At 44.0% G+C, this 18,932-nt stretch overlaps 1 protein-coding gene across 1 annotated transcript in view; it reads left to right on the top strand.

Moving 5' to 3' along the window:
• Nucleotides 1-18,932, top strand: part of LOC115023085 (band 4.1-like protein 3) — a 34,564-nt gene that overhangs the window by 4,561 nt on the left and 11,071 nt on the right. The window contains 14 exon segments of the mRNA XM_029454237.1: nt 2,675-2,841; nt 5,309-5,458; nt 10,617-10,721; nt 10,907-10,949; nt 11,061-11,136; nt 11,312-11,530; nt 12,168-12,255; nt 13,036-13,080; nt 13,716-13,868; nt 14,264-14,361; nt 14,675-14,850; nt 15,250-15,452; nt 15,899-16,483; nt 17,801-17,854. Of these exon segments, the coding sequence (XP_029310097.1) occupies nt 2,686-2,841; nt 5,309-5,458; nt 10,617-10,721; nt 10,907-10,949; nt 11,061-11,136; nt 11,312-11,530; nt 12,168-12,255; nt 13,036-13,080; nt 13,716-13,868; nt 14,264-14,361; nt 14,675-14,850; nt 15,250-15,452; nt 15,899-16,483; nt 17,801-17,854 (2,151 nt within the window). The 5' untranslated portion in view covers nt 2,675-2,685.

Raw genomic sequence — 18,932 nt, 5'->3', positions numbered from 1 at the left:
CTGCTTTCCATCAGGTGACAGATGAGAGAAGAGATGTGTTCGTGTAGTAATCTTAGAGATGCATTTGATGACGTCTTTGACACAAAGTGCTCATTGTTGTAGTGTTTTGCATTTTCTGAAGGCAGGGTTTGAGTTTCTCAGCATTCTTTTCTTTTGTATTTTCGGTCCTGGTGGCTGCTACTGTTCGTGCTAAGTGCAGAGTTCCTCTTTCTATGAATTCCTTGGATTTACTGACTCAAGAAACCTTTGCATTTGGCCTACTTCCTGTTAAGGATTGGCTCCGATAGCCGGTTCCATTTTGGGTCTGGTTCCCAATATTGGATTTGGTAACAAATTTCTTCTCAAAACCTTCATTTCTCTGCTCGCTTATTTATATATTGTAGGTACAGGTAGCTGCAAACTGCTGTGGAAGTTACTCGCAAAAGTTTTGAAAAGACTGGGAGTTGAATCCATCCGTACTCACTGTGTGTCTGAGGGACACACCATCTGTTTCTGACGGCAAAAGTAAAAGCTTTCACGACCTGAGAGGTTGCATATCTGTTACGCACGAATATTCGTCAACAGAGCAGCAAAGCATGTGTTTATTTCTTTGAAAGTGTGACGGATGACTAGATAAATCTTATAGTTAATATAAGACAGCTATATTGGTATAATCATCAGCCACTCCTGCACACAAGCAGTAATCCAGGACACTAAATGAGTTGTGAATACAGCTTTCTGAATGCATAATGTATGTGCCAGTCCATGGTGAAGGCCACACACAAGGCTACTGTGTAGGCTGTTGTGTGGCCCTGTGAAGAGTGCCTGTCACCAGTGACTGAACGTATTCTTCCTCCATTTCTATGGTGCTAAGATGTTCCTTTCCTCCCCTCCTACCATAGTTCCTGTTTCATATCGGGGTTAAGCAAAGCAAAGGTTAACTGTGTGCAGCCATCATCTGTCAGCTGATTACTCAGCCGCTCCTCAACCCTGCCACACATGACACGACAAAGTAGCTGAGCGGAGTGGTCTTTTTAGCATTACTTATCAGCACTTGAGAAACGTGCTCTTTTAACAGCCAGGGGTCAGAAATTTGGATCTTGTGACTTCATCGCTTCACATATCTGCTACTCGGGCCTCTAATCTAGATTAGCTCATCTTTTATGGCCTTTTTCTATAGCTAGTTCTTGAGGTTGAACATTAGAAAGTGTGATCAGCATGTTTCCTTCAGTGCACCTGACCTATGAATGCAAGGGCAGAAAGTCCAGATGTACCGCGTAATTCTGATCCAACAACTTCCTGTGCCGACGTTGTTTTTGTTACTCGTTAGAGTTTGATTCGGCTTCATATTGTAATCCCATTTTAAGTATTATAAACCCACCACTTTGGCATACAAAAACTAAATTCCCTACTTAAGTAGTGTATCATTCTGCATTATAATAAGTGGTAATACCAAATTCTATTTAATCAAGATGTTAATGGTGCTTTTATCGTCCACAAAACAGTAATTTCAGTTCAGCTCAAAGTGTTTTGAAGCTACGCATCTGTCACAGAGTGTAAGATGAACAAAACAACAAGCGTCATGAGTGCATTGGACTCCATCTGTAACCTGCCTGCCAGTGCTGTTCACAGCAGGACACGTGGAATTAGCCAAATTTAGTCATCGAAAAAGAAAACTGAGACGAGTTTCCTTTTACACGTTGTAAAATATCTTGACCCCCGAAAGCGAATCCTTGCTTGTGGCATTTCAAAAGAGACGCTGTTCTCTTTGTTTTGCTTTGTGTTTTAGAACCATAGTTCTCCAGTGTAGTTGTTGCAGTTTATCATTCAACACGTCAAAAGTTGTGTGGATCACGTCAGCCCACACTGTTGCTTTTGTTGATCCAGAGGCTGCTGTCCCCGGCTGGAAGTCAGAGATCCTCCCACCCCGGAGTAAACACGGCCCTATAAATAGAGCTCAGGGAGAAGCAGGCCAACAGCAGAATGACAGACATCCATACTACAAACCACAGACTCCCCGCAGCAGAGTCCCAGACAGTGTGCTGTAACGCACACACACACACACCCTACCAACCCCGCATCCTAATGCCAAATCCTTTGGGTACGGTCGGCACAGGGGCCCCCAGTACGGTCTGTCCTCTCTGTCATCTTCGTTTGGCAAACCTGTCCGTTAGATGTTTCCTCTCGTTACCTAGTTTGAGGCCCTTTGGGACGGCATCTGTCGCTGGTATGCTGTTATTCACAGAGGGAGAAGGTCACGCTGTGAAAGACGTGTACTGGTGGTGTTCGGATACTTTACATGGCTGTTTGTAAATACTCTGCAGGGAAAGTGAGTGGGGTGAAATGACGTAAGCTTGCAATGGGGCGTACATGTTTAACATCTCTTAGACATTTTACAGACTGATCATTGCAGCCGTTTGAGTGAACAGACAAACGGTATATTGTAGAAATTGTGGACGTCAGGGCATCAGCAGTCGAAGCACTTATCATTATCAGCGGCCGGCTCTCCTGAGATTATTGAGCACGCCGGAGCCGTTTACAGTAACTTCACTTTTTATTCTGCTGTCAAACAATATCCACATCTCTGCTTTTGCATCCGAGAGGAGCTCATCTTCACACGGGGCTGAAAAGAGACAGTCGATCAATTCATAACAAGTCAGCCGACTTATCCAGTTTTCCTCTTTCCCCTCTCCAGCGTGATTTACCATGACAACTGAATCAGGCGCAGACTCGGAGGCCAAGCAGCCGCAGGAGAAAGAGAAGGGGAAAGCTAAAGAAGCCGCCGAGCCCACCTCGCCACAGAACCAGCCGGAGCAGCTTCCCGCCGCCGCCGGACACAGCACCCCGGCCCGGAAACAACAGGTCAGCCTCTTCAACTCTGTGTGATCTTGGGCCTACAGGAGGAGCCAGCCAGTTGTCATTCACCTCCTGAATTCAGTGAAAATCATTCACCTTTTTCGTTTTAACATTTTCCATATTTTACCAAACACATCAGTGTTTAAGTCGCGGTGTTTTATGTACATATCCCTTTTAGATTAGCTGGAGTTTGAGAAAACATACAAGCTATTCATCCCACTGCTGAATGAATTGTGTCTTTGTGTTAAAAAAATGGAAATGAACAAAATAAATATGGACGACATGACCTCAGTGGCGTTTACGGCCCCTCGTCAGATGCATCTGTTGTCTTTCAATCAGTACCACAGTGCCTTCATTTAGGAACTGGGTTGAAACACAGATTAAAACCCCACAACAAAGAGTTGATGTTTTTATTGTCAGAGTTACTTCAGCTGATTGTACTGATTCACTACAGCTGTGGGGAGAATGAGTAAACAGCTACTGGAGTAAAACCTCACGGCTGTTAGCGGTTCATCGTTTGAGATCTCTGTTCTAGGGCAATGAAATGAAGACGTATAAGTGGGGCCGCGACAAAGACGGAAAATGTATTGGCAATAATTTGGCAATAAAATATCCGTAGTTCCAGCTTCTTGAAATATACGTAATTGGGCTTCAGGAGCTTTTTAATATCCTTGTATAGAAGAGTGAAAAACCTCCTTTTATAACCAGAGATCTCTGTTCTGAAGAAGAGTGTCGCCTGTAGCCCGTCCATTTTATGTTTGCGACATCCCAAGAAGACTCTGATGTAATCTGAAGACAAAGTGGCCAAACAACCTTCTGGACTCACTCTGCAGATTGAATTTCCAGTGCTTCAAAAGTGCAAAGGGATCGTCTCAAACTTGAGGCAGAATCCTGCTTATTCCATTATTTACTAGTTGAAAGAAAGATGATGTGACCACTTGTCCATTTAAATTCCCAAAGGTTGTAAGAGGTTTGACTGAAGTGAAAGCTCTCAGACTTAGTGAGGATTAGCTTTGAGCCCTGCTATCTTATTATTTTTTACAATTTGCGTGACATTTTAGGCATGTAGCTGGTGATCTTACTTCGGAAAAGAGTTTAAACTTGCAGCCAATAATAAGGAGTCAAAAGGTCACCACAGCCAGATGTGGACAGGCGGGGGGAAAAAAGCAAAGGTTTTGCCTTCTTATGATCCGTCACGTGTCTGAGCATCTAAATGTCATTTGAGTTTGCTCAGTGTGGCTTTTATCACTATGTGGAAAAAGTATGGAACTGTTTGAGGAGAAATAGAGCACGAGTTGACTCGTGAATCATAATGGGCTGTAATGAGAGAGCAACAGAGGCAGGGGAAGGTGATGGAGAGATTCAAAGCTGCGCATCATGACTCAGGCTGGTGATGTATTACCTTGACAGAATAGAAATGGGTGCACTTAGAGATTAGAGATGTTGCCATACTGTGGTATCTTATTAATGGTTCTGCTTGTATCATTGCTTTTGGACTATAATGGATTCAGAGGATGTTTTGCAGGAATGTGAGAAGAAAAATAATTTTTAAAAAAAGAGAGAGAGAGAGTGAGAGAGAGTGAGAGAGAGTGAGAGAGAGAGTGAGAGAGAGTGAGAGAGAGTGAGAGAGAGTGAGAGAGAGAGAGAGAGAGAGTGAGAGAGTGAGAGAGAGTGAGAGAGAGTGAGAGAGAGTGAGAGAGAGAGAGAGAGAGAGAGAGAGAGAGAGAGAGAGAGAGATACACACACACACATACACACACACATACACACACACATACACACACACATACACACACACAGTCATTGGCAGAAACAATCCCAGCATGCTGCCCCAACACTGTTGCTGTTTCCTGTGAGTCTAGCAGGATGCACATATAAAGAAAAATGTCTATGGTGCTTATTTCTATTGGTCACAAATAATCTGCGAATGTTATAACAACATCCTTTGCTAAATTCTAACTAAATTAAACTGTCACTTTAATTCTCATGCTCCTTAAAGGTGACAGTCATTTCCTTGTATAGTTGAGCACTACATCTGCACTGGTCTGCATGAGCTACATTTGATAGGTACAATGTGATGGATATACCCTGAAGAACAAGATAAGAAATGTTCAATATAAATGAAAAGAGGGATTAACTCCACTTTGTGTATGAGTAAGAATGAACAGTGTCTTGAAGCTGAAGGGCTTTGTTTTCAGCCAAGTGGAAAATTGGATTTTCTCTGTTTAAGACAAAATAGCAGTACACCTCCAGCTCTTCTCAGAGGGACCTGATTACTCACTCAGGGTCTCTATATTTAGGGTTTGGACATGTTACGTAAGGAGGTATTTTTTCATTTCCACTCTGAACACTTTCATTCTAAAAGCACAACATTTTCAGAGCTACTGTTTCACTAAACATGTGGAACACTGTAATTATACATTCATCAATCAACTAGTTGCTGTTCAATAACACTTGTTTTCTTCCTTCTCAGGAGCAGCAGCAGCAGGAGGAGGACCAGGAATCCCACAGGTCATCTACCAGTCGTCTGTCCAGGTCTCCTTTGAAAGGAGTGAAGAAGGTGAAGATCATGCAGTGCAAAGTCGCCCTGCTGGACGGCTCCGACTTCACACTCAACGTGGAGGTGAGAGGACGCGGGTCACTGTTTGTTAGAGGGGAGTAAGTGCTTAAAGAACAAATACAACAGTAGTAGTTTCAATCTGAAATGATATACAAGCGCCTTTCACTTGAGATTAGAGCTGTAAAAATAGGTTTGAGTAAAAAAATATCTGTGAAACACTTCCAAACAACACTTTTCACCATTTTCTAACATTTTAAAGACCAAACAATGAGTCGTTTACTCATAAAATAAATAAAATAATGGTTAGTTGATAGTTGATAGGAATTAAAGTGCTGCTGTATACTTGCAGAAAATGCAGCAGCACTAACAATATTTCTACAAATTAGACCACAACCGAAATGTTTTTTTCATCAATTGTCATTTAGAAATACTATTCTTCCATTAACCGCAGGGTTGGTTGTTCGATTCTACTTTCAGTGGCAGTTTAGTTTTGTTATTCTGAAGTCTGAAGGCATGTTTATTTATTCACTATGCTCTGTGTATGCAAAGTAAAACCATAAGCACTTTTCTTTGCAAAGAAAAGGTGGAACGGGGTTCATGGAAAAGTTAAATTCGATAAACAAACAACACATGGCGCCATTTATCATTTCAACACAATAAAATGTATGTTTGTCAGACGGCCGCAACTTTGATTACTGCATTAATATGTAAAAAAAACCTCAAATGTGTCCCACAACAACATTGCCGTATAGATCTGAGCAGCTGACGCTGTTTGCCTCCTGCAGCACCCCTGCTTTGTGTATCAGTCTTATGATACTCGGCCTGTAAATAGAGTGGGCTATTTCTCTGCGGATTTACATTTGCTTTGTGCCAAATTGCTTTGTGGGATTTGTTTTTTCCTCCCAAAGCTTCTCTGTGTAGTCTTGGATGGAAAAAATAATTCATATAACGCTTCTTAAATGTTTAGTTCTTACTTCAAAGCTCATCCGCTACCCATAAATAAACCCTACGAGGAAAGGAACAATCGGTAGGAAAAAAACATGTGTCTTTGTGTCGTAAATGTGAAGCTCAACACCGCCGCCCCAGCAGCGTGGCTTTTATCACAATGCGAGAAAGAATATTTTAATATGGAAAATGGGAAGAAATGGAGCATGAGTTGTTAATCATAATGTGTTGGCATGAGAGAGGAGGAAGAGGCGTGGTATGGATTCATTAGTCTCTGCGCCGGCCGACGTAGCAAGAGAGGCCTCAGAAATGTGATGTTTGTCATTTGAATTGACCAAGATGGTTACATATATCACTAGAGAGGAGCAGACAAGATAAAGCTGCTATTTAACCATCCATCTCAAGAGGGTTTGGTGGATTTCACTGCACAAATTGCTTTGTAAGGCTATTTTGTTTTTCTTCCAAAGCAGCGCTCTGTAGCCTTGAGTGGCAGAAAGTCTCCGATTATCTATAGTTTTAAGAGTTCAGGAATAACCTCGCTCATGCAAGTCGAGCCCATGAAGGAAAATGTATTTGTGTGAGTGTCAGAGCTCTACAACATAAAAGCGTCTTTCTGCCTCCAAACAGTAATTATGAATTCAGGAATAAATCTGAATAGTGAACTTATTTGACATTTCAGTTTTACATATTTCCCTCGTTTTCAATAGAAAGTTCTCCGACTTGTAATGCGTGCAGGCTGAACAGAGTAACAGACCCTCGTCCTGAAATCCGTTTTGAGCAGATTCCTCCCCACCCGGGGTTTGGATCGAGGGATTAGCTGACTGTTTTTGTGGAGGTTGTGGGGTGAAGGGTTCAGCCCGTGAAGTGGGAGCATTTGTTGGAGGGAATCAGCGTCAGTGACTGTGTGTTGGCACGATTACTTAACGTCCAACTGTGGCGAAGGAAGGATTCTTAAGGACGGGGAATCTGGAAATCGGGGTCAGTCACGACGTCTTACCCCTGAGACAGTCGCAGGGCGGTGCACTCGTGCTCCGAAAGAAGTGGAATAGCTGCACGTTGAGATTCAATTAATAGGATTTTCATGTATAATTTCAAACAATATGCTTAAAGCCATTATTCTTTTTATCTGAATGTCTCCACTCCAAAATGAACAGGTACTTTAAAGGGGCACAGGTACTTTAAAGGGGCACAGGTACTTTAAAGGGGCACAGGTACTTTAAAGGGGCACATGAACTTTAAAGGGGCACAGGTACTTTAAAGGGGCACGAGTACTTTAAAGGGGCACAGGTACTTTAAAGGGGCACATGTACTTTAAAGGGGCACAGGTACTTTAAAGGGGCACAGGTACATTAAAACATTGATTTGCCTTTTTTATGGGACAGCTGAGAGAAAGAAAAAAAAAAAACCTCATGTTTATTTTCCATCTAGAAGATATTCTTCAATTATCTAAGTGAGTAGTTTTAACAGAAAATTAATAATTGGCGTCTTAATGCCTCTAATTATTTCAGTTTTAAAACGCACATAGAAAGAAGATTGATCTAGCATGGAGTGTAAACTGCGTTATACTTCCACACACTGCAGTCGAGCTTCTACTGTATCCACAACAATCTTCCTAATTATCATTTAATCTATTGGAGCCCCTTTTGAAAGCGACATGACTCACCCCCAAGGGGTTTATCCTTTATATAATAACTTTCTATAATCTCTGGTAATGTGTAACTCTCTTACAAAAACGCACTGAAGAAATGTAAACGTCAGCGTTTACAGAGTATATTTGTGCCAAAAACAAAGTGTGGAGTATTGCATCACCTCGTCCCATCTGTTTACTATCCTGTAATCTCCCGGTGCTGCCCCCTCCCCTGCCAGGACGACCTGGGTTGAGGCTCCCCTGGCACAAATCTCACACCAACACTGACACCCATTACATGAGGAGCACTTAGAGCCGTGGATTAGAGCGCATGAGAGGAGTTCTTTTCACATGGTCGTGACATCGGGCACCGTTTCTATAACGAGCAATAATACAAACTGAGCTAGTTGATGCAGAGGGGATGCAGAGGGCATGAGTCACACCTGGATGATGCTGGTCGTCGGACAATACTCGCAATCACAGTAACAATGTCCGACCAGAAAGAGGAACATTCATTACAATAAGAAAACAGAAATATAGCTCATTAGTTGCCTGCTTACCAGAGGAGCTGTCATAGCAGCCAATGATCAGTCCTTTCCTGAAACAGAAGTCAGTTGTATGAAAGTGTCCTAACAGCTGAGGGTGAGATCGGGCAGCTTATGATGTTTGACACGGTGATACTATTGAGGTCAGAGGATCCTTGGATAATTGCCAGAGTTCTCTTCCACCGCCCCGAATCCCGTCAGACCCCGGTCCACAATGTCAAGATTTCTTTTATCCACCTGACCTTGTAGTTTGTCTGTGACGCAGAACTGCTGAACCTCCTCCGCTTCACTTCAGAGGCCGTTCTGTCTCAGAGGAGTGGGATAGAAATCCCACATCTCACTGTGTTGTTGTTATGAATCAGAGGCATATTTTGGAAAATCCCTGTAGTTTAGATACACATCCATACCCTGCATTACAATGCATGCTACATGCTCATTTATTCTTAGACTAATTGTTGCAGCTCTAATTAATAGACGACAGCGAAATTCATCTGCAAAATTGTAATTGTGAAGCAGGTTTTCTCCGTTTTTATATCCTTGTAACTTGAAAACAAGAAGTCAACAAGGAGTCTGGGACTCGCTCTTCCCTTCATATTGATCTACAGTTTAATGGATGATGATATAAATCGTTCCATGCAGTTCCTGCCTTTGATTCAGTTCCTTCATATAATCATTGTGAAGATCCAAACTCACTGCTGTTGTTTGTCCTCTAAATGTAATCTTGACATTGATCAAAAATGTCTTTTTCTTACTTGAGATCAAATTTCCTTCCAATTTCCTTCTGATCTCGTCCTCTGAAACAACCCGAGGGAAGACAGAACACAAGCCAGATCAGTCGGTTGCGCGTGCGTGCGTGCGTGTGTGCGTGTGTGTGTGTGTGTGTGTGTGTGTGGGATCTGTCAGTAAAGCCAAGTGTTGTGTTGAGGAGCCACTGTCGCAGCAATAGTCTGACACGACTGCTAATTCCTCCAGAGATGTTCTGGGAGGATTAACCACCAGCGGCTTTATGGCTCTGTTATAAATCACACACACACACACACACACACACACACACACACACACACACACACACACACACACACACACACACACACACACACACACACACACACACACACACACACACACACTGCGGAGTCGCTTCATAAACATGACGAGTGTATGCTTCAAGTGATGGAAGGGTGTGGGTGGATGCTGGTATAAATGTATTATATATGTGTCGAAGACTTCTTCTATCACATACCAGACATGCCAGAAAGACATGTGTGTAAAACAAATACACACGTCACGGACGACATACACAGGTGTGTTGTGACACCTGCTGCGAGAATAAGCTGCGACAGTTGTTTTCAATAGATCCAGACGTGAGACGCTCTGTGCAGGAAGGAGGCGTGTGTCCCCCCCCCCCCCCCCCAGAGCTTAAAATATCTCATGTGAGCTGAATGAGTGTGTGAGTCCAACGCCCTCCAGTGGAGCAGGCGAGAGCTCCAACCAATGACATCCGGCACTCGGCTGGAGACGTGCAATCGATTGTTTTAGTTTTAAGCGTTCACATTGCTGACGTTCACCTTGAGCTCTGGGAATACGAGTGTATTTATATTACCGTGCTGTTTATAGAAGCAATTGATCCACAGTGGCCCAGTTTGTCAAACGTGGCTGTGATACCTTTGAGGTTCAGCCCCTGCAGGAGAGGCTCTGTGATGCTGCTGCGTCATCATGCTGCTTTTATTGTAGAATATTTAAATGTCATCTTGCTTTTTTGTCCAATTATCTCTAATGACTCAAACGGCATCTTCCAACACATTTCCATTTGGATGCACGTTTATGTTTTCTTGCTTTATTTCTGTTTGTTTCTTTACTGTCATGTTGTTCTTGCTGTTTGTGTCGATAATGGTTGAATGATATGCTGTAGGTTCACAAATATGACCGCCCATAATATACTTACTATAATATACTATACCATTAAAATCTACAGAAACTACAAAACTGTAAACGTATCTGGAAATAACATCCTGCTTCAGTTTTGGTGGTATAACCCTTTTTAAATGACAGTCTCTTTATTTCTACGTGTTTGTTTGTTTGTTGTTGTTGTTTTTCCTCACAGAAACGAGCCAGGGGTCAACTGCTCTTTGATAAAATCTGTGACCACCTCAATCTACTGGAGAGGGACTACTTTGGCATCACGTGCAGAGATGTAGAGAATCAGAAGGTAAAGGACAGTCTATAATGTGCTAATAATCCCTTTGTTAACTGAAAATATGAATTGTATATTATATTACAAGTAGAATTATGGAAGAGGCAAATTATTTTTCAAGAGTCCGTCTCTAAAAGAGTGCTCGAGGAAGTCATTTGGTGATTAGACGTTTGGTGATTAATGCTTTCTGTCTGCTGCAGAATTGGCTGGACCCGGCCAAGGAGCTAAAGAAGCAGATCAGGAGTAAGTCTAGCAATCTAATAAAGCCACTCAAGTATTTTGTCCTGATGGAATGAGGTGTATGCAATTTGTGAAATGCTACTTTAATAATTTAATGTTCTCTCTACGTCTCAGCCGGTCCCTGGAACTTTGCTTTCAACGTCAAGTTTTACCCTCCAGACCCCGCCCAGCTGACGGAGGACATCACAAGGTGAGGAAACGAGTCGTTCTGCACGATTCTATGTGATCGCGGCAAACGTTTTCTTCTTTAATGTTTTAAAAAGGTTCATAAATCCTTCTTATAAGTGGATTTTGAGTTCCATTTACAAAGGAAATCCAGATATAGGGTTTGATAACTAAGATACAATCCCTTCTCCCTCTCTCAGGTACTACCTGTGTCTGCAGCTGAGAGACGATGTGGTCTCTGGCCGTCTGCCCTGCTCCTTCGCCACCCACACGGTGCTGGGCTCCTACACGGTGCAGTCTGAACTGGGAGATTACGACCCCGAGGAATTAGGCAGCGACTACATAAGCGAACTTCGCTTCGCACCCAACCAAACCAAAGAGCTAGAGGAGAAGGTCATGGAACTCCACAAGACCTACAAGTGCGTCTCTGCATCGTTTCTTAAACTGTCCAGCACGTCTTCTGATACAGATATATATGCTAAATATTTGTCTTTAGCATGAAATAATCTTGATTTTAAATATGTAACATCCATAAATGGTGTTGTTTAAACTCTTCATTGTGTGTACGCCAATCAAACTGTTTTAAAAAGTGATCAAAGTGAAGCTTATTGGGACGAATCTGACAACTTCAAGCCAGTCAGTCAACCTGAGTGACTGTTTACAGGCTGGAATGATGATCCGTTCTGAAAGGCAGCATGTCTCCAGACGCTGCCTGTCCCGTCTGAGCCTTCGTTGTTCCTGTATTACAATGATGGTGTGTGTGTGTAATTTTGATGCTGTCCTGCGTAGCCCACATGGATGGAGCAAAGCAATGACGGTGCAAGGATTAATGTCTCTCTAAAGACCCATCTATGCTAAAAATGGATGCACTCATGGTACTCTGCTGCGCTTCAGTTAAAAGCATCCATTAAAAAAAACGACCATTTTCCAAAAGCTTTCATACAATAAAACTGAATTATCCTCGTTATTAGATCTCTCACGTGTTGCGTATTCACATTGGTCAGAGAGTCTCAGGAAGCAGGAAGTCTCTTGTTTAACCTTGTTCTGTTCCCTCAGGGGGATGACACCGGCCGAAGCAGAGATACACTTCCTGGAAAATGCCAAGAAGCTGTCCATGTACGGCGTGGACCTCCACCACGCTAAGGTAACGCGCTACTGCAAGCTTTTAACTCCTCGTATAGAATTAATCTACACCCGAATGCATTGCGTCTCACAAGTCAGACTAAAAATCTAGATGGGAGGACGGCTCATCACAGCTGTTGAAATATAACACATGTTCCCACTGAAGTTATAGCTTCGTATTTATCTCTGCAAGCTTCACATCCCAAACTGTTGCACTATTCCTTAAAGCAGTGCACCGAGTCAGTGTACCAGAATGTCACTCGTGTGTCCGAGGTGCATTAACAAGTATGCAGGTGATATGTTAAATATAAATGTTTGTACGCAAAATGAAACTAACGCATTCCACTCACGCAGTCACCACAACACCGCTGCTTCCAAAGCATCCCGGCTGCCACAGTAATGTCTCAGTTTAACATGCCGCTGCTGTTTCGCTGATTGACTGACATTATGTCACCGCTGCCTCTGTGGATTTGGGGGTGGAGGGTGGAGGCTGGAGGCTGGAGGGTCGGTGGAGCACGAGCAATAAAGAAAGCGCTGCAGATTACAACTGCAGGACCGCTGTTTGTCATAAAAGTACATTACAATCATCAGTCTTGATATGAATCGGTTATCAAAAGCGCTCTGAAAGTCAAAATGTGTGTAGATGTGAGCGATGGAGAGGATATTACCAGAGTAGAGGAGATGACGGAGACAAACTGAGCAGTGTTTAATATGTGAGTCCGTTTTGATACACGAGAATAAATATGTACATGTCAGACCAGCATCCCTCTTTTGTCTTCTCTCCTCTCTCATAAATGCAAAGTTGGTAGGGAGTCTCTATGAATGCTTGGCTCCAGCTGAGGGAGAGGTAAGAGGCTGCATCTCATGTGCTTACCTGCGTGTGTGTGTGTGTGTGTGTGTGTGTGTGTGTGTGTGTGTGTGTGTGTGTGTGTGTGTGTGGTTTCTACTTGTGCATGGTGACATTTAAACATCCCACTAAGACTGATTGTTCCTGCTTTGGACCAGCGCTTCCCTCTCAAAACGTCCTCATTGGTTTCACCTGCTCATCTCATGCTTTCTGCAGTGAAGAAGCGTCATTTTGTGCTTCATTCCACCATTTTCCTAAGACTTCACTGTTGCCAATGCCACACAGTGCTCCTGGAGTCTGTCTTCAGCGTCACCACCGCCTGCATAGAGCAGATACGATTACCATATGCCTGATTCCACTCTCCACCTGCCTGCTTTACCCCGTTATTATCACACACTTGGCTCTGTTAAATGCACTGGCTCCTGGTCCTCCTGTGTATCTTGTAGAGTCGATGGAAGTTTACGTTGTGCAGAACACAGAAAGAAGAGCGATGTTGTGTTCAGTGGCTTCGTCTTTGAAACTGCCAGGGATCCTTGTGTTAGTAAAGTGACACGTTGTGACGGAATTTCATTAAACTAATGTTTCATTGTTTGTTGTTTTGCCTTTTTTCTTGGTGTGTGTCGTGTTGTTCGCAGGACTCTGAGGGTGTGGAGATCATGTTGGGAGTTTGTTCTAGTGGCCTGCTCATCTACAGAGACAGGTTGCGGATCAACAGGTTTGCTTGGCCCAAAATCCTCAAGATCTCCTACAAGAGGAACAACTTCTACATCAAAATCCGGCCCGGCGAGGTGAACATTTATTATAGGTTATGTCCACAGATGGGGGAGAATCAAGTCATTTCTTGCATCAGTATCTGCTGTAAAGTCTGATCCACCTCTGAATCTTTGTTAAGTGTAACCCAGTGTGCTCCCGGTGCAGCACTTTACACTTTACAGGTGCACCTCGCCTGTAAAGTCCTGATTTATGGTTGAAAATTCTAGTTCTGAACTTCATGTCCTATCCCTGTCTAAAATGAGATTTTGAGTTCTTTTGCAAACACAATGCGACACTATTTATATAAGCAGTTACTTTTCTTACGCACACATTTAGGTAAATGTTACATAAAAACATGCAGAAATGGAAAATGTATTCAAAATGTGGCTTTTAGGGTGACTCTGACCCCAGTGTTTTGTCCCCGGTGCAGTTTGAGCAGTTTGAAAGCACAATTGGTTTCAAGCTTCCAAATCATCGCGCTGCCAAGAGGCTGTGGAAGGTCTGCGTCGAGCACCACACCTTCTTCAGGTAAGATGACGGCGGGGCTTTGACTGTGATAGGACAGAGCTTTTGAAGCTGCTTGTTAATTAAAAAAACTACTTGTCTCAACCCTAACTGAGATTGTCATTTATTTGTAGTGAAATAGAGAAACAGCGTTCAGACACGAGAAGTATCTTTGTGCTGCTTTAAGCTAAAAACATTATTTTGGGTTCTTAGCGAGTCCTGAGGGCTCTCTTGAGACCATTCAAATGAGTAGGAGTTGTGATGTTCGACAGTGCACAGCTTTAAATATGTGTTTATTTCTGTTTTTGATTAATGTGAGTGTTGTAACTTGCGACAGGCTCGTGTCCCCCGAGCAACCGCCGAAGAAGTTCCTGAGCCTCGGCTCCAAGTTTCGCTACAGCGGCAGAACGCAGGCTCAGACCCGCAGGGCCAGCTCTCAGATCATCAGACCTGCGCCGCTGTTCGAACGCTCCACCAGCAAGCGCTACAACATGTCCCGCAGCTTAGATGGAGGTGAGGAGCGGATGATTAACGGCCCGGCTAAAGTGTCACCCAAGTTTTCTTTGTGTTACCCGTGCACATTTCTCATTTTAGTTGAAGTCTGTTATCTGAAGTTGTGACGGGAACGTTTCTCTCTGCTGCTTTTTGTGACGGGAGATAATGTCAGAAACCTTTTTGTTAAAATGAGTTCCTCATTTTATTTCTTTGAAAAGGATGAAATATATGCTTTGTCCCTGAAAAGCTGCAAAGATAAAATGTTTGGCACAATGGGTATTAACAACGTGCAGGAGCAAATTAAAGCCTTTATCCCACTTGCTCGTTTCCCTGGAATAAAAAAAAAGGACCGCCGGTGTCTGTAAAACGTTGTTGATTCCAGTCCCTCACAGCCATCTTTGTCTTCCTGTCCTCCAGCGTCCATTATGGAGAACCATGAGACTCTCATGAAGGACAGTGTTGCCGACGGGGCAGCCAAAGTCATTGCCAAGGGAGACATTATCACCACGGTAATGACGGAGAAGAAGGCAGAGGAAGAGAAGGCGGAGCAGGAGGACGCTCAGATGGATGCAGAGACGCCAGAACCCACAGCCACAACACCGCTCAGACAAGACACGAAGGTAAACCGCTGTCTCACGTGTTCACTGCAGTCAGAGCTGCTTTTAATGTGGGCTTGAGTTATCTTCCTGTTGGGTTCCAAGAGACGAGATGTATACAGATGTGCCACCAGGTTGTCACAGAAGTGGATGTTTGCAACTTTGTCTTTTTAAGTCCTCCTTTTTGTTTTAGTTTTTTAGTTTAGTTTTCTTTCTTAATAGACTTCTTAATGGCTGATGATAATTTCCCAGTTGCTTTCGGCTTAACCCTCTGCAGCAGACTAGGCCTGAGTGCTTCTTCTTCTTCATCTTGTGTGCGCTTTACTAATTAGCTTTTCTTTTCTTGTCCTTCCTTTGACCCCACAATACACTCGTGTGTGTGTGTGTGCTCATGCGTATTCGTCCCCTTCCCCTTCGCTCCTCTCCATTGACACACACGACATCCCTTCGTTGACATTTCCCTCCATCAGTGCTCCCCTCCTGTATACACAACCGACCCCCTCCGCTCTGAGCTCTCACTCCCCTCATCTCCTGTTTCATCCACCAAAGTGCGGCGGAGGCGCAGGGAGAACACGCGTAAACGGGCCTCGTCAGTCAGTCCAGCCAAGAGCAGCGCCGGGTGCCGCCGCCGGCAAGCTCTTGCCGACCGCAAAGCCGCCCTGCTGGACGAGCAGGTGCTGCTGCTCTCGGCCCGCAAGCAGAGGCTGGAGCAGGGCAAGAGCCGTGGCGGCATGCTCTTCTCCTTCTCCCTGCACCTGCCCGACCTGGCCTCCTACCTCGATGAGGACGGCTACATCTCCTTCCCCGATCTGTCAGAGATGCGCTTCCTCCCTCTGTGCGCGCAGCACTTCCTGCCCATTAAGTCACCGTCACTTATCCCCTGCTTCCTCTTCATCTTTTTCTTCCTGCTCTCCACCTCCTTCTCCGTCCCATACGCCCTCACCCTCTCCTTCCCCCTGGCGCTGTGCCTCTGCTACCTGGAGCCCAAGGCGGCCTCCCTGACCGCATCCATATCCCAGGGCTACCATGACAATGACAGTTCAGAGGAAGAGGAGGTGTGTGTGCGTACGTTCGTATGTTCCAGTACCCGCCTCTTGGCTTAGATTGACAGTTCATTTTAACAGTTAACCCCTTACCCTGTCCTGTATCTCGCTCTGCTGTTTCACCGGTCCAGAGCCCACCTGGAGACTGTGTCTGTCCCAGTGTCTGTCAGTGCTCCTACTTTCAGAACCTCATCTCTGCCCGCTCACACGCTCATCCTGTAGACTACATCCTCGCCAGCATCACACAGAGAAGAACCTGCAAGTCTCACCATCTCATATTTGATTGGCTTGCATGTACTCCACCTTAACGAGAGGGTTAGACACAAATATCAGTGTGTCATTTGACTTGTTCTTGACGCATTTGCCTCGTACATAAGCTATACGCAGCATCACTAACCCATCAGCACACTGCTGGAGTGTAAAGCAGTTCTCCATGAACATATTTTAACATTTGACTTGAGCGTGTCCATTAGAGATCATGAGGATTTGAAGAACTCACCGGTCTTCATTGAGTCACTAACCCTTCACCAAACCTCATATTAAAAACAAACATATTTGAAAAAGCTTTGTGCCTAACCCATATAAGTGTTATCATCCACATTCATGGCTTCACAGTGTAGAAAGTGACCGCTACAAGATCAACACTGCTGCATGGAAACACTTCCATATGAATCGATGCATTCAGTCTCTCTGCATTACGATCCGAGTCGAGCAGCGCAAATTAAACTGGATGATTTGAAATTGAACTTGTGCTGAAAAGGGCTCAAAGTGGCTCACTGTAGAGTGGTTACTTTCCCCTTCAAGCATCCCAGAGCTCATGTAAGGCCGTGTTGCAGAGAGACGGCGACGGTTAAATGCATCCCGATCACCCCCGAGAGTCAACATGCACGGAGAGAGGAGGGAGGAGGGCCTGAAAGTCAGGATACTGCTCGTCAAATCCAATTTGACCGGCAACAACACGGCAAATGTTTTACCGACATACATTCCAGGATTCAGCCCTTTCCAAATCAAATGTAATATTACACTTGCATTTCAAAGCGACTGACCGAAGGTTTAAACTTCCTCTGAGTCTGTTCTGCTTGCTTACTTTTCATTTGCTTTTTTCCTTTTTTCTTTTGTTGGTTCTTTTCCCTAACCTTATCTGCAGCGTTGTCTTACGGTGATGCGTAGCTTACAGAAACAACCAGTGCATTCCCATTCCTTCCATTTGTGGTTATGAAGAATCTCTGTTGAGCATAAATGCATTTCTTTTCAAGGGTTCACAATTGTGGGTTCTTGTTGTTTCCTTGCTTGCCACTCGGAACGGTTTTGGTCCGTTTGTGAAAGCAGACTGACAGCGATCAAACTGACTTTGCCTTTGATGGAGAGATGACCGCCACAGAGGTTTGTACATCGAGGAGAGACGTCCTATTTAAGGCATGAAAGAAGTACTGACGGAGAAATGAAGTGACTCTACATAATAGCTGTAATGCCCATTTGAAAACCTTAAGGAGAAACTTTGTACTGGAAGTTCTGCATGTGACGCACGCATGGTATCTTAGTGCACTATGCCCATTCTCTTTTTCTATGTATTAACACACACTTTGTATGTCTTTTCCACTTACTGCCCTGCAATAGAAAGCCAAAGGCTCTTTCACTTTGGCTCTCCACAGACCTAACCTCGTACAAGTTGTTACACTGTCAAGCTTTGATTTTCTTGCTGAAGGGGGTTTTGAAATATGCAGTTGATAGCTGGCTACTTGCATAACATCATGCTAAAGGACTGAGCATAAAGCTGCATGTCACAAGTAAACAATCAGCGTGTGATTATAAGTATTAAAGGGAAAACTGTAATTGAATTCGAACATAAGTCAACCTCTTTAGACGCTTCGCTTACTCAAGGTTTATAAAGGTGCACGGTAAAGGTTGTTGGAGTGTAACTTTCCCCAAATGACCTCTGATGGCAACAAGCACTTGGCTTCCACACAGTGAAGGAATCGTAGTTTTTACACAGCATAACCCCAGAAACTAATGTTCAGTTACTGATTAGCTCATCGGCTCAGGAAGTAACACTGGACTGTAGGCGCTGAGCTAATGAGCTGCACGTACAAGCGGTTGCGTCGCATCGTTACAGCAAACAAACACGTTTCCCTGTTGTTATAACTGCACACAAACTATCCGACTGGAGAAACTGAAAGCTTGACAGGCCTGCTGAGGCTGTTGGACGGGTTTAGTGAAAGCTCCATTTCTGTCAAAAGATGCTTTAACTTTTTGAATTCAACCTTTTCTCTTGTATCTCTCTGTTTGCCGCTACTTGTTGCTCACTTTCTCTTTCTTCACCCTTGTGTGTTTCTCCTCTTTCGTCCTTGTCTCACACTCTCTGTCCTCCCCTCTTCACTTGCTGTCAGTCGGAAGCAGACGAGGACTCTGAGATGCCCACTCAGGTACACCCGGGCTCGCTTCATGGCCCAGCTCAGTGCAT

Source organism: Cottoperca gobio, chromosome 17, assembly GCF_900634415.1.
Source record: "Cottoperca gobio chromosome 17, fCotGob3.1, whole genome shotgun sequence".
NCBI classification, from domain to species: Eukaryota; Metazoa; Chordata; class Actinopteri; order Perciformes; family Bovichtidae; genus Cottoperca; species Cottoperca gobio.
This window is presented reverse-complemented; position numbering and strand designations above follow the sequence as displayed.